Source organism: Podarcis vaucheri (genome assembly GCF_965113315.1).
Source record: "Podarcis vaucheri genome assembly, chromosome: 10".
In the NCBI taxonomy this organism is placed as follows: domain Eukaryota; kingdom Metazoa; phylum Chordata; class Lepidosauria; order Squamata; family Lacertidae; genus Podarcis; species Podarcis vaucheri.
Window position 1 is genome coordinate 62,793,972 of NC_138748.1, and position 13,209 is coordinate 62,807,180.

At 50.4% G+C, this 13,209-nt stretch overlaps 1 protein-coding gene across 1 annotated transcript in view; it reads left to right on the forward strand.

Moving 5' to 3' along the window:
• The first annotated feature begins 1,103 nt into the window (after window positions 1–1,103).
• Window positions 1,104–13,209, forward strand: part of ST8SIA1 (ST8 alpha-N-acetyl-neuraminide alpha-2,8-sialyltransferase 1) — a 92,880-nt gene continuing 80,774 nt past the window's right edge. Inside the window, exon 1 of the mRNA XM_082239219.1 lies at window positions 1,104–1,819. Coding sequence (XP_082095345.1) covers window positions 1,584–1,819 — 236 coding nt within the window. The 5' untranslated portion in view covers window positions 1,104–1,583. The remainder of the gene's footprint in view (window positions 1,820–13,209) is intronic.

Genomic DNA, 13,209 nt, shown 5'->3' on the forward strand with positions numbered 1-13,209 from the left:
CTCAAGCCCCCTCAAGCCCCATGGAGTCGGCGCCTATGCAAGGTCTGCAGCACACCTGGCTGTAAACAGAGGTAAACAGAAAATCCAATCCCCGGTGTCTTCAGGTAGGGCTAGGATTACCCCCTGGATGGTATCCTGGAGAGCTACTGTCAGTCAAGGCAGACCACAGGTGGGGAAATCCCAGGCTGGGGCCAAATGATGCTTCCCGAGCCACACCCCCTAAGCAACCCTACCCTATACCTTCCTTGAGTGCTTTTTCCAGGCTGGACAGTGTCCTTGAATTTACCTGGTGTTTTCTGGAGAATAGAGGGTGTGTGTGTGTGTGTAGAAACTAGCCTACTGCACCAAGGTAACACTTCCACCACATACATTCACGCCGCCCAGCCCTGGCGTGCAGCCCGCGGAAGGTCGCAGAGACGGGAATGTGGCCCTCGCTCTGAAGCGCCACCAGCAACCCCCCCCCCCTTTGTAGACGGAGCAGGCATCTGTGTTCCCCAGCAGCGCTTTCACCTCGGCCAAGATTTCCAGCTGCCCCGTTTCTCCTCTCAACCCCCAAATCCTCAAGAAGGCGAGATCTTCTCGCCCCCCGCCCCCCTCCTCGACGTTTCTTTATTGTTAGACATCAGCTCGGCCTCCCCGCCCCCCGATCGCTTTATCTTTGGAAAACAATAGAAGCTTTTGATTTCGTCACCCCCACCCCCTTAGACATCCCCGGTTTCTTTCTTTAGGAATAATACCCATCGCTTCGCCTCTTTTCTTTTTCCTCTGCTGGCTGCTCCAAATCTTTCATTTTTAAATTTTTTGCCTGCGGCAGAAAGCTCAAGAGCAACAAAAGAAAGAGAAAAGCGGAGAGACGAAGTGGCCAAGCTCACCCCTCTCCTGTTCCCTTTCCATGTGGGCGGGTGGGTGTGATTTGTGGGTGAATGCGCACGGGGGAAAGAGATCATTCTTATTTTGGCTAGGGCGCGCTTGGGGCGCGCAGGAACCCGGCAGAGCCTCCGCGCGTCGTAGCCAGACGCCGCCGCCGCCACACCCCCTTCTGTCCCCCTCCCCCTTTTCCTTACGCTGCTTTTCAGCCTCGAGGATCCCAACCCCTCCCCTCCCTCCCCTCCCCAGACTCGCAGCCGACAAGGAGAGGACCCAGGCGGGTTGCCGCTCCGTCGGGGCGCCGCTGCGCTTTGCACAGCTTTTTGCAGAAGCGAGCCGGGCAGCACATGCGAGCTGCGCTCTGCTTTCTCTTCCTCTCTCTCGGATCTCCCTCCCTCTTTAGAAATCGCGGGGGGAGGCGGCGGAGGCTTTGCAAGGCCGGACGAGCCATGGGGGGCCCCGTGGGCTTGCCCGCCCTCCCTCCTCCTTGCAGCCCCCACCCCTTTCCTCGGCGTCTTTAAGCAGCAGCGGCAGAAGGAGGAGGAGGAGAAGGAACGGCGCGCCTGGGCGCATCGGCGAGGAAGAGGAACGCGCTGCTGCTGCTGCTGTTTTCGGCGGCGGCGCCCTGGCCATGGGGCGCTCCTTCGCCCCCGGAGGATGAGGTGGTGGTTGGGACTGCGGCTCCTGCGGCGCCGGGAGCTGCCCGCTGGCTCCCGATGAGCGACTGGAAGGCGGGGAAACGGCATCGGAGGATGGCGGCGGGTCTCCTGGCGTGCAAAGGCCCCCGCACCCGGCTGCCGGTGGGCGCCAGCGCCCTGGGCTTCTTTGTCCTCTGCTGGCTGTACATCTTCCCCGTCTACCGGCTGCCGGACGAGAAGGAGGTCGTGCAGGGAGTCCTGCTGCAGCAAGGCAGAGCCTGGCGGAGGAACCGCAGCGCCGTGGCCGGATTCAGGTGAGTGAGTGCCAGCCGGGCACCCGAGGCGGGCTGCGCAGCTGGGCAGCCCAAGGGCACACGGGGACACCCAGGATCAGGGAGGGAAGGGCGCCGCTTGCCTCTCCTTCGCAGGAGGCCGGGGCTAGCCCTCGGGATGAATCCTGCCTCCTCTTTCTTTATTGATAAGAAGAAATTAAAAACTTGATGGAGCGTAGGACATTTCCCCCTGCAGAGCTTCCCTTCCAGCTTCCCTCCTGGCTTCAGTAGATCCTGATTTCCAAACGGGCAAGGGTGCGTCAATTTTTGGATAGGGTGGCTTTTATTTTTACATCGCCATTATTGGAGACCCTCTTCCCCCCAAAACAGTAACCCCGAGCTAATTCGTCGGCATAAGAAGCGAAGTCAAGTTGTGACACTGCAGCTTTGCAGAGCGAACTCCCGCAGGATGGCAGCCTGAGCGGATGGAAATGATGGCCTTATCTGTATCAGAGCGAGAGATAAAGCATGTGACCTTTTCTAAATACTCTGCAGGCTGCAATCCTGTGCGGGAGAGGTAGTTTTCAAAGCGTTGAAAAGGACATGCCGGACAAGTTTGCTCCGGAAGCCTTGTGGCAGGATGCCGTTGGCTGCTAGAATGCTGTTATTTACAAAGCAAAGATATTAAAGCCACAAAGAGCAGAATGTGCTGCCATGCTGTCAATCAAAGGGTGCCGCAAGGGTGCCAGGAAAGCCACCTTGGCGGCACAGCACCCTTTGATTACACATCAGAGCAGCTGGAGAAGACAGGCCAGAATGTTTTGCCTTTGAGACTGCAATCCCTCTCTTTGCTGCTGTCACCTTCCTGTATTGCCCTTGTGCCAAGTCTGAATAACGGAGATACAAAGAGTACTATTGGAGATTTTGTTTTTTGCTGGGGGGGTGCGTGGGTGGGCGCAAGAGGAAGGGAAAGCTGGTTGCAAGAATTTCCGATCTATTCTGTCTGGCCTACAATTGTGTGGCCGGTTTCCGCCCGCCACGTGCTGCCTTCGCAAGCTAGATGCAAAGATTATTTCTGCCCCCGCCTTTATTACCCTGACCTCTGGTTCATATTTATTGAATGCACGGACCCTGGACTCCCGGGTCGTGGTGCAACACTCGATAACGGTTATACCGCACTGGAGCTTGGATACGCCTTCTTCAATACACCTCCCTTCTTTTGTTCTCTCTCTCCCCCCTCCTTTCTTGTCTGTGTTACTGTCTCTACATGTACATTTTCTTACTTGGGACCCACCTCTGAAGTTTGCCGCATTCAGTATTGGCAAAACTGCAGGGATTACGTCCCTGTCTGCTGCCCCGGTTGTGTGAAAGTGGCAGAGAATTGCTGGGGAAGGGGGAGGTTGAAGTGTAATGGTCTTGCTTGTGTTTTGGGCAGAGGGTTTGGCCAGGGGACAGATGGGGTTTTGGAGTTTCACAATGCTGCCCTCCTTCACCTTTTTCAGTAATTCATAAAATATACGTTGTTGGATTTATCTCCCAGCCACCCCCACAACTCATGGTCCGTATAAACAATAGCACATTGTCTATATCGAAATACATTTATCCCTATAAATGTATAGGGTGGCGCTGTGGTCTAAACCACTGAGCCTCTTGGGCTTGCTAATTGGAAGGTCGGCGGTTCGAATCTCTGCACCAGAGTGAGCTTCCATTGCTCTGTCTCAGCTCCTGCCAACCTAGCAGTTTGAAAGCACGCCAGTACTAGTAGATCAATAGGTACCGCTGTGGCAGCAGGGTAAATGGTGTTTCCGTGCGCTGCTCTGGTTTCGGTGTCCCGTTGCGCCAGAAGCGGTTTGGTCATGTTGGCCACATGACCCGAAAAGCTGTCTGTGGACAAACACCGGCTCCCTTGGCCTGAAAGCGAGATGAGCGCTTCAAGCCCATAGTCACCTTTGACTGGGCTTAACCATCCAGGGGTCTTTACCTTTACCTTTTTACATTTATCCCTATATCTAAATACATATCTGCATTTATCATCCCATTTCTAATTCATTTATCCCTATATCTTTTTTGATATTTTTTTTAATTGAAAGATTTTCCATAAGTAATAAAAGTGCGTTCAATGTCTCTGTTAGCATTTCCCTTGACTCCTGCTTCTCTCCACATTATTCACTCCCTCCTCCCCAGAGAGTAGTCTTTCTCTCCCCACACCCCCGAGGAAATAACAGTCCTGAGTTGATTCAAGTCTATTTTGTTTTCCTTTCATTTCTGTTTCCTCTGCAATTGCCCTCCTCCAGATGTTTCTGGAAGATCTCTCTCCCCTGCTCCACATGCCTCCAACCCAACCTCAATACATCAGATTTATGATTTTTAATCTCCTGTGTCCAGTCCTCACCTTTGCCACAGATTCTTCCTATTCAGCCTTTGGCCGTGCAGGATCACTCTGTAAAAAGGGCACAAGAACAGCAGTGCAAACTATAAAGCAAATGTGCTCAACTTATAAAGCAGGCAAAAAGGTAAAGGTAAAGGGACCCCTGACCATTAGGTCCAGTCGTGGCCGACTCTGGGGTTGCGGCGCTCATCTCGCTTTATTGGCCAAGGGAGCTGGTGTACAGCTTTCAGGTCATGTGGCCAGCATGACTAAGCCGCTTCTGGCGAACCAGAGGAGCGCACGGAAACGCCGTTTACTTTCCCACTGGAGCGGTACCTATTGATCTACTTGCACTTTGACATGCTTTCGAACTGCTAGGTTGGCAGGAGCAGGGACCGAGCAACGGGAGCTCACCCCGCTGCAGGGATTCGAACCACCGACCTTCTGATCGGCAAGTCCTAGGCTCTGTGGTTTAACCCACAACGCCACCCGCATTCCTATAAAGCAAGTACGTTGCATTAATTAGGAACGGACCATCGCCCCATGTGTTTTCAATTAAAGTGAAAGCTGTCTTGATCCATTGAATAGAGGCACCAGGATTCCTGACCCATCTTTGCCACAGAGTCATTCTGCGGCCTGAGGCGAGTCACATTCTCATTCCCACTCTCACCCTCAGTTCCCTTACCTGTAAAATGGGAGCAATAGAGAACATCATAGGATTCTTATGGGGTGGGCCCATTTTAAAACAACAACAAAGCAATGAAGTGCTTTGCAAGCAGTGTTTTACAAGAACATTCCATGTTCACACCCTGTAGTCCATCCACAAGGCAGGCCCCCAAACATTACCATTTTACAGATGAGAAACTGAGGCCGGCATAAAAACGTGTCTTGCCAGAGGTTGCAGAATTAGACAGCTGGGAAAGCTGAACCCTCTCCATGTGAATAAGAATGACTACATTGGCTCTGGCAGTATCTTTGTCAGAGTCACTGGGAAGAAAATCAACAATTTAGGGCTGAGCAAAACAGGCCCAAAGAACAGATATCGAACTCTTTTTTCCCCAAGGCCCTTGGAATTGGCTGAGCAAAGCCATGAGCTCCTGATCAGTTCAAGGCTTGCCTTTCCCCTTTTTTATTAAGAAAAACTCCTGGAGCGATGGGGAGATGCTTAATGTCAGCCATGGGGAAAGGCCGGAGGGGAGGACTGGGAAAAACATGTTCCCTGCTTGACACACTGATCAGTGTGCTCTTGGAGCATGGCCGGCACCTAGAATAACAGAATCATAGAATCATAGAGTTGGAAGAGACCACAAGGGCCATCGAGTCCAACCCCCTGCCAAGCAGGAAACACCATCAGAGCACTCCTGACATATGTTTGTCAAGCCTCTGCTTAAAGACCTCCAAAGAAGGAGACTCCACCACACTCCTTGGCAGCAAATTCCACTGTCGAACAGCTCTTACTGTCAGGAAGTTCTTCCTAATGTTTAGGTGGAATCTTCTTTCTTGTCGTTTGGATCCATTGCTCCGTGTCCGCTTCTCTGGAGCAGCAGAAAACAACCTTTCTCCCTCCTCCATGTGACATCCTTTTATATATTTGAACATGGCTATCATATCACCCCTTAACCTCCTCTTCTCCAGGCTAAACATGCCCAGCTCCCTTAGCCGTTCCTCATAAGGCATCGTTTCCAGGCCTTTGACCATTTTGGTTGCCCTCCTCTGGACACGTTCCAGTTTGTCAGTGTCCTTCTTGAACTGTGGTGCCCAGAACTGGACACAGTACTCCAGGTGAGGTCTGACCAGAGCAGAATACAGTGGCACTATTACTTCCCTTGATCTTGATGGTATACTCCTATTGATGCAGCCCAGAATTGCATTGGCTTTTTTAGCTGCCGCGTCACACTGTTGGCTCATGTCAAGTTTGTGGTCAACCAAGACTCCTAGATCCTTTTCACATGTACTGCTCTCAAGCCAGGTGTCACCCAACAGGTGACACCTGTCTCCCTGCTCCACGGTGGCACCTGTCTCCCTGCTCCACGGAAGCCTTGGCTTGGATGAATGTCTATGCAGTCTGCATTGCGTGGCCTGCCTTTTGCCGTTTACTCTGTTGCTTGGAGCCGAGCCAAGGTTCCCTCACTCCCTCCTGGGCCACCAGCCAATCCCACAGAGATGGGACGATGGGATAGGTGAACCCTCACCCACCTCAAAATCTTCCATCTAAGGGTCAGAGAGCTGTGCTCAAATGGGCACAAACTGCCCCAAAGTCCAGGTTTCTCACATGCACGATATTGTTAATATTGGAGGGCAAGGGATCACCATTGGAGATAAGCGCAGATCCTAGTGCTGGGGCTTTATCGCCTCTCTCGGCTCGGACACACTTGGAGTCCGAAGGGTTTTCGTGGTCAAATCACGGCTGAGGAATGGATCCAGTACCAAGATACGTTGACCGTGGAGCTGGTCGTTGCTGGTGGTATTTACACTCCTGCCTGACTACGAAGGCGAGAGGGTTGACACCCCCCATGTAGCAGAAGGTTTTTACGCAAAATGGGCCCGGTTCAACTCCCATCATCTCCTGGCAGGGCTGGGAAAGACTCTCTGGAGGGCTGCTGCCAGCCTGGGTAGACAGTACTGTGCTAGATGGACTAATGGCTTGACTCTATATAATTTCCTATGAGATAGACTGCTTGTGGCTATGGAGGGTCCATTTAGCTATCACGGCTAAAAACCATCGAGACCCCCTGTGAATGTCTTCAGTCTTTTTTAAAAAGCTAGTAAACTAGAATCTTCTGTAAAGAATTAATAAAATCTTTCCATTTATTATCATGCATTCATACTCTGAGCCAGTAAACTAGAGTCTTTAAAAAAATAATCTTTTTTTTATTATGTACTCCAAGCTAGTAAACTAGAATCTTTTTAAAAATAATTAATAAAATCTTTTAATTTTTTTATTGTGTACTTATACTCCAAGCAAGTTAACTAGGATCCTTTAAAAAGAATTAATAAAACCTTTTAATTTTTTTTTATTACACACTCATACTCCAGGCTAGTAAACATGAATCTTTTAAAAAGGAATTAATAAAATCTTTTAATTTTTCATTGCATACTTGCACTCCGTCTTATCGCAAGCCCACTCGTTGGAGGGTATGTGATGCTGCTGCAAAGCTTTCCATAGGCAACAGTTGGACTAATTGGGACTTGGGCCTGATTCAGCACAGCTCTTGGTATCTTCTTTTGCAATATTGGTACCAAATTTACACCTTAAATGTACCGTAAATGGGAGAATCCACTTAAGTAACAGCACTAAGATCCTACTGACTTGGACAAACTCAAGCTTCCATCTATATGTGGCACAGAAGTTTCGCCTATATAAATCTGGCACTGTGTTAAATAGACTCAGGGTCTTTACTGAGGGCCTGCCGGCAATCGGTTTTACACTGTTATTCGCAAAAGGGACTGCACTGGTTTTTCGCCCGCTTTCTGTTGGAACATTGATATCTTCTGGTTTAAAACAATGGGGATAAGTGGCCTGTTAAGACGAGACTTCTCAGACCAGAATCACAGCTCAGATTAACCTTGCAGTGTCTTGTAGTAGTGAATTCTGTATCTCAAGAGCGTTCAAAGAGACCTGCTGGATCAAAGCAGACTCCCATCTCGCCCATCATCCTTTTCTCACAGTGGCTAGCCAGATGTTCCAGCCCACAAATGATAAATTGGTACCTTGGGAGTTTTTTGGGGGTCTTTATGTTTTCTTCCTGAAACTTTTTGCAACTCAGGTTTATTGGATTGTCCCTAAGCTGTAGTTTTATGTGAGGGAGAGAGGCCTCCCACCTTCTGCATTCTCTCCATGATGACGCATTCCTCACCTGTCACATCCAATTTATGGAAAAACCTGGAGGTTTTCCAGAACCGCGGCCATTTCTATTTGGACAGGCATTTTCTGTTAAGGAGAGAAAAACAGCTCAATGGAAGAACTTCTGCCCTGTATGCAGAAGGCCCCAGGTGTCTCCAGGTAGGGTTGGGGAAAACTATCTGAGACCCCAGAGAGTCGTTGACAGTCGGAGTAGATCAGAGGTGTGTGTGTGTATATATATATATAGAGAGAGAGAGAGAGAGAGAGAGAGAGATGGGTGGCGCTGTGGGTTAAACCACAGAACCTAGGACTTGCCAATCAGAAGGTCAGCAGTTTGAATCTCTGCAACAAGGTGAGCTCCCGTTGCTCAGTACCTGCTCCTGCCAACCTAGCAGTTCGAAAGCACGTCAAAGTGCAAGTAGATAAATAGGTACCACTCTGGCGGGAAGGTAAACGGCGTTTCCTTGCGCTGCTCTGGTTGGCCAGAAGCAGCTTAGTCATGCTGGCCACATGACCCGGAAACTGTACGCCGGCTCCCTCGGCCTACAGAGCGAGATGAGTGCCGCAACCCCAGAGTCGGTCACGACTGGACCTAATGGTCAGGGGTCCCTTTATACACACACACACACACATATAATATCATTTTCAACAATTATTAAACATACTTTTATATCTTATACAAATCTGAAAATTTTCCAATCTTTTCACTTTGTTTACATTTCTTACTTTCGCTATTACATTTAAATATCATAACTAATGTCTCTCTTCTTTGCAATATTTCATATATTCCTCCTTACAAACTTCTTGTAGTCCTACTAGTAATTTGTTGATTACAGTTGCTCTTCAAATAGTTCGTATATTTCTTCCAATCTTCTGTAAATCTCTGGTCCCACAGCTTTCGAATCCTTCCTGTCATTTTATCCAAGATCAGAGGTTTTCAACCTTTTTGGGTCCACAGCTCCCTTACCCAACTACATTCTTTCCACAGCATCCCTGTGGGGCTCAGGAGCTCAGTTATGACACCCCTTGCCTGCATAGCCGGCAGCCCCTCACCCTTTTTCGAATACCCTTCCCTTGTAGAGTGTTCCCACAGCCTCCTCCCCTCTTCCTTCTCATTGGGTCTCCTCCAGGCAGCTGCTGCTGCCCCCCGGTCTCTGAATTGCCCCCCCGCCCCAAAGAGAGGTGCCCACAGGGACCTGGGAAGCACCCCCTGCCAGCCCCAGAGGCACCATTCACCTGAGGACCTTATAGCAAGGGCTGCTTCAACAAACAGCTGTGCAAGCCTCTGGGAGGTAGAGACACAAGAGGGCATCAGAGGAGGGAGGGAAGGAAAGAGGGACAGAGACCAGGGTCACCCACATCACCCCTGACCATCATTCAAGGCCCCCAAGGCTGCCACCACACACTGGTTAAAACCACCGAAGTAGACAGTACTGAACTAGATGACAAGTGATTTAAATCTATGGCACTTGATCTTTGGCATGTTTTAATTATTGCATTGTTTTCTACTCCACTGCACAATTTGTCATTCGTACACATGCAGAAAGGCGAGATTCCTAAGGGCTGTTTGCACTGAACGCATCTTGGATGTGGGTACCCGTTTCTTGTAGGAACTTATGCATGTCCTGCGTGCTTGCAAGAACACATGATGGACCTCTTATATGCAGGTTGAGTCTGTCACAAAGGATGATGATCTATTAAACTTATTCGTTGCTTGTCACCCGAAGGTCTCCAAGCGACTTATAGTAAAAAATAATAATGCAATACAATACATAATACCATAGTTCACCCTCCACAAAGCTACAGTTCCCTGTACCCATTGCAAACTACAGTTCTGAGAATTCTCTTTATCTCTTTCTTTTCTTCTTTATTTCTTTTCTTTTTCACCTTTATTTCTTTTTCTTCTTTATTTCTTTTCTTTTTCACCTCTCCTCAACTGCCTTTTCTTCACACTCCTCCTTTAAAAGAGAGAGAGAAAGGATAACCTCCATAATTCATCTTTTTGAAACTCTACTTTTAGAAAACGTTAAGGGTTTCATCCAAGAAACAATGTATTTATATATAATCTTGGCTTCCAAACATTCAAGTCACAACTTGCTATAATGCGTAAGATGTTATGATGATATGTTATGGCCATAATCACACCATATACTTAAAAGGGCTGTGATACCATAAAAACACATTGTATCACACAAAGTATCACAAAAGTGCTTTAAATGCACGGTGCGACACACGGCCTGTGTTGGTGTGTTTTCTATGGCGCCCTGTACTTTTGTTTCTAAATTCCCTCAGCCAGATCCCTCTGAACCCTTTCAAACCAGCCTCTGCCAACTGCACACTTTATGGAAGTTGCTCACATCTCACATTCGCCAGTGTTCAAAACTAGCCAGGCGTGTTTTGCTACTGGTAAAGCTCCAATTGCGATTACGTGGAGATTTCTGGGCGCCAGCTTGGCAACCACAGTTTACAAACCTCTGCCTTAGTCCATAGTTAATAGCATGTCCAATTCCTTTGTGTGTGTTTCTCCTTCTTGCATACTGGGACGAGAGAATTGTTGTAAGAGCAAGCTATAGTCAAGCAATGTAGTTGAGATCATAGAATTGTAGGGTTGGAAAAGGACCCCAACCCCCCTGGCAAATAGACATTCCATTGTTGGGACCGTAACCTATGATTAAGGTGCCATTTGGCGCCAACTTATATACGGTGGTGCCTCGCAAGACGAAAATAATCCGTTCCGCGAGTCTCTTCGTCTAGCGTTTTTTTCCGTCTTGTGAAGCAACCCTATTAGCGGCTTAGCGGATTAGCCCTATTAGCGGATTAGCCAGCAACTCCCTGTCCCAGATGGTGTAGTTCTGTTCGGACTTGCTGAGCTTCCTGGAGTAAAACGCTCCGGGCCTCCAAACCCCCTGCGGGTCCTTCTGCAGCAGGACTGCTCCGACGGCCCTGTCCGAGGCGTCTGTTTCAACTCTCATCGGCCTGCTGGGGTCGACATGAAGCAGCTGTTCCTCCGACGCGAAAAGACGCTTGAGTGCCTGAAAGGACTGCTCCGCCTGCGCTGTCCAGATGAACTTCTTTGTCTTGGAACTGAGCGTGTCCGTGATGGCCGCTGTCTGCATAGCGAAGCCTTTGATGAACTTGCGATAGAAGTTCGCGAAGCCGACAAACCGTTGGACCTCCTTCCGGTTGCGTGGGCTTTTCCAATCCAACACCGCTCGAACCTTGGCGCTGTCCATGGCGAGCCCCTTGTCAGACAACTTGTAGCCCAGGAAATCCACCTCCGTCACGTCGAATTGGCACTTCTCCAGCTTGGCGTAAAGCCTATGTTGCTGGAGCCTGCTCAGCACTTCACTGACGTGTCTGTCATGCTCCTGCTGCGATTCCGAAAAGATCAGGATGTCATCCAAGAAACAGACGCACGTCTTGTAGAGGAGCCCCGCCAACACGTGATGCATGAAAGCTTGAAAAACGTGGGAGCCATTTTGCAATCCAAAAGGCATAACTCTATATTCGTAGGTGCCCAGGGGCGTGAACATGGCTGTCTTCCACTCATCTCCTTCCCGCATGCGAATGAGGTTGTACGCCCCTCGCAGGTCCAACTTGGTGAACACGCTGCCCTTGCGTACTTTTGCGAGGAGGTCGTCGATTCGGGGCATGGGGAAGTCCGACGGCTTGGTGACACTGTTCAAAATGCGGTAGTCCACTACGAGTCTTTTTTGGGGCGTGTCTCGCTTCTTCACAAAGAATACAGGACTGCCCCCCGCTGCCTGGGACTCTCGGATGAAACCGCGCTTCAAATTATGATCTATGAACTCTTTGAGTTCCTGCAGTTCGTCTTCAGACATGGAATACAGCTTCCCTTTGGGCAGCACCGCCCCCGGCAGCAGGTCAATTTTGCAGTCATATGGTCTGTGGGGGGGTAGCTTGTCTGCCTCCTTCTCGCAGAAAACCTCCAAAAATTCTGCGTACTTGTGGGGAATCGCTTGCAGCGTGCCTAGCAGCAGCTGTGACTCCTCTTGCTCCCCTTCCTGCTGGGGCATGATGCAGTGTTCAGCACAAAAGGAAGAGCCGAAGGTCAGCTGCCTCTGGTACCAAGCCAGCGTCGGGCTGTGCTTGTCCAGCCAACTCATGCCCAATACAATTGGCGTGTCCGAGAGTTGAGTGACGTTGAAGCTGATGATTTCCCTGTGATTTCCAAGCCGCAGCACCATAGGTGGCGTCTGCTTCACCACTTGCCCCCCTAACAGCTCCCTGCCATCCACCGTGACAACCTGCAGGGGCAGCGTGGCAGGCAGCAACTGTATAGCGTGCCGGTCGACAAAGTCCTGCCCTATGAAGTCTGCATTGCTTCCCGAGTCGACGGTGATTGGCACGTCCATGGTGATTCCATTGGGTAGCTGGAGCGATGCGGTGAGCCTCACTACTGGCTTGGGCGGGAGGGGGTCCATGGGCGGTAAAATCTCTGGGGACTGCTTCACTGACACGTCTGGCTGGGCCCCAGTGCCTCTTCCTCCAGCCAGACATCGTCGTTTCCCTGCTGTGGTTCTCCGTGCTGCGTTGCTGCAGTCACCATTGCTGAGGCTGCAGTGTGCTTGTGGAGCCTCCGGGGACACTCTTTCGCCATATGCCCTGGATCCTCGCAGATATAACACTTCCTGTTCCCTCTAGGAGGCTTCGCTTTCACTGCTGCCGGTGCTAGGGCTCTGGCTGCTGACTGAGCCCTTGCACTCCCAACCTCCATCGGTTCCACCCCTCCCCCTGTTGGAGGCGTGGATTGCGCACGCGCTGCTTCTCTGGGAAGGAAGGAGGAGCCCCTGGCTGGTTCGCGTCCGCTGCGCCCTTCGTCCCTGCTCCACGGACGTTCTTCCAGCCGCACCCCCACCGCCAGCGCCCTCTGAACGATCTCCTGCGTGGTCCGGGGTCTCTCCCCCCTCGCAATCTCATCTTTAACCGAGTTGTGCAAGCCCTCCCAAAAAAGGTCTCTGACAGGAGCCGAATCTCTGTCCCATTCCAGGGCACTGACCAAAGCGAAAAAGCGGGCATGATACTGCCTTACGCTGGCCCTCCCTTGCCTTAGTCCATGCACCTCCTTTCGGGCAAGATCCACGTCAATGCTTGATAAAAAACAGCCATCCATCGCTTTAATAAAGGCGTCCGCATTTTGGAGCGCAGGATCCTTATCTCTCCACAAATTGCGCAGCCATGCTTTTGCGTCTCCATGCA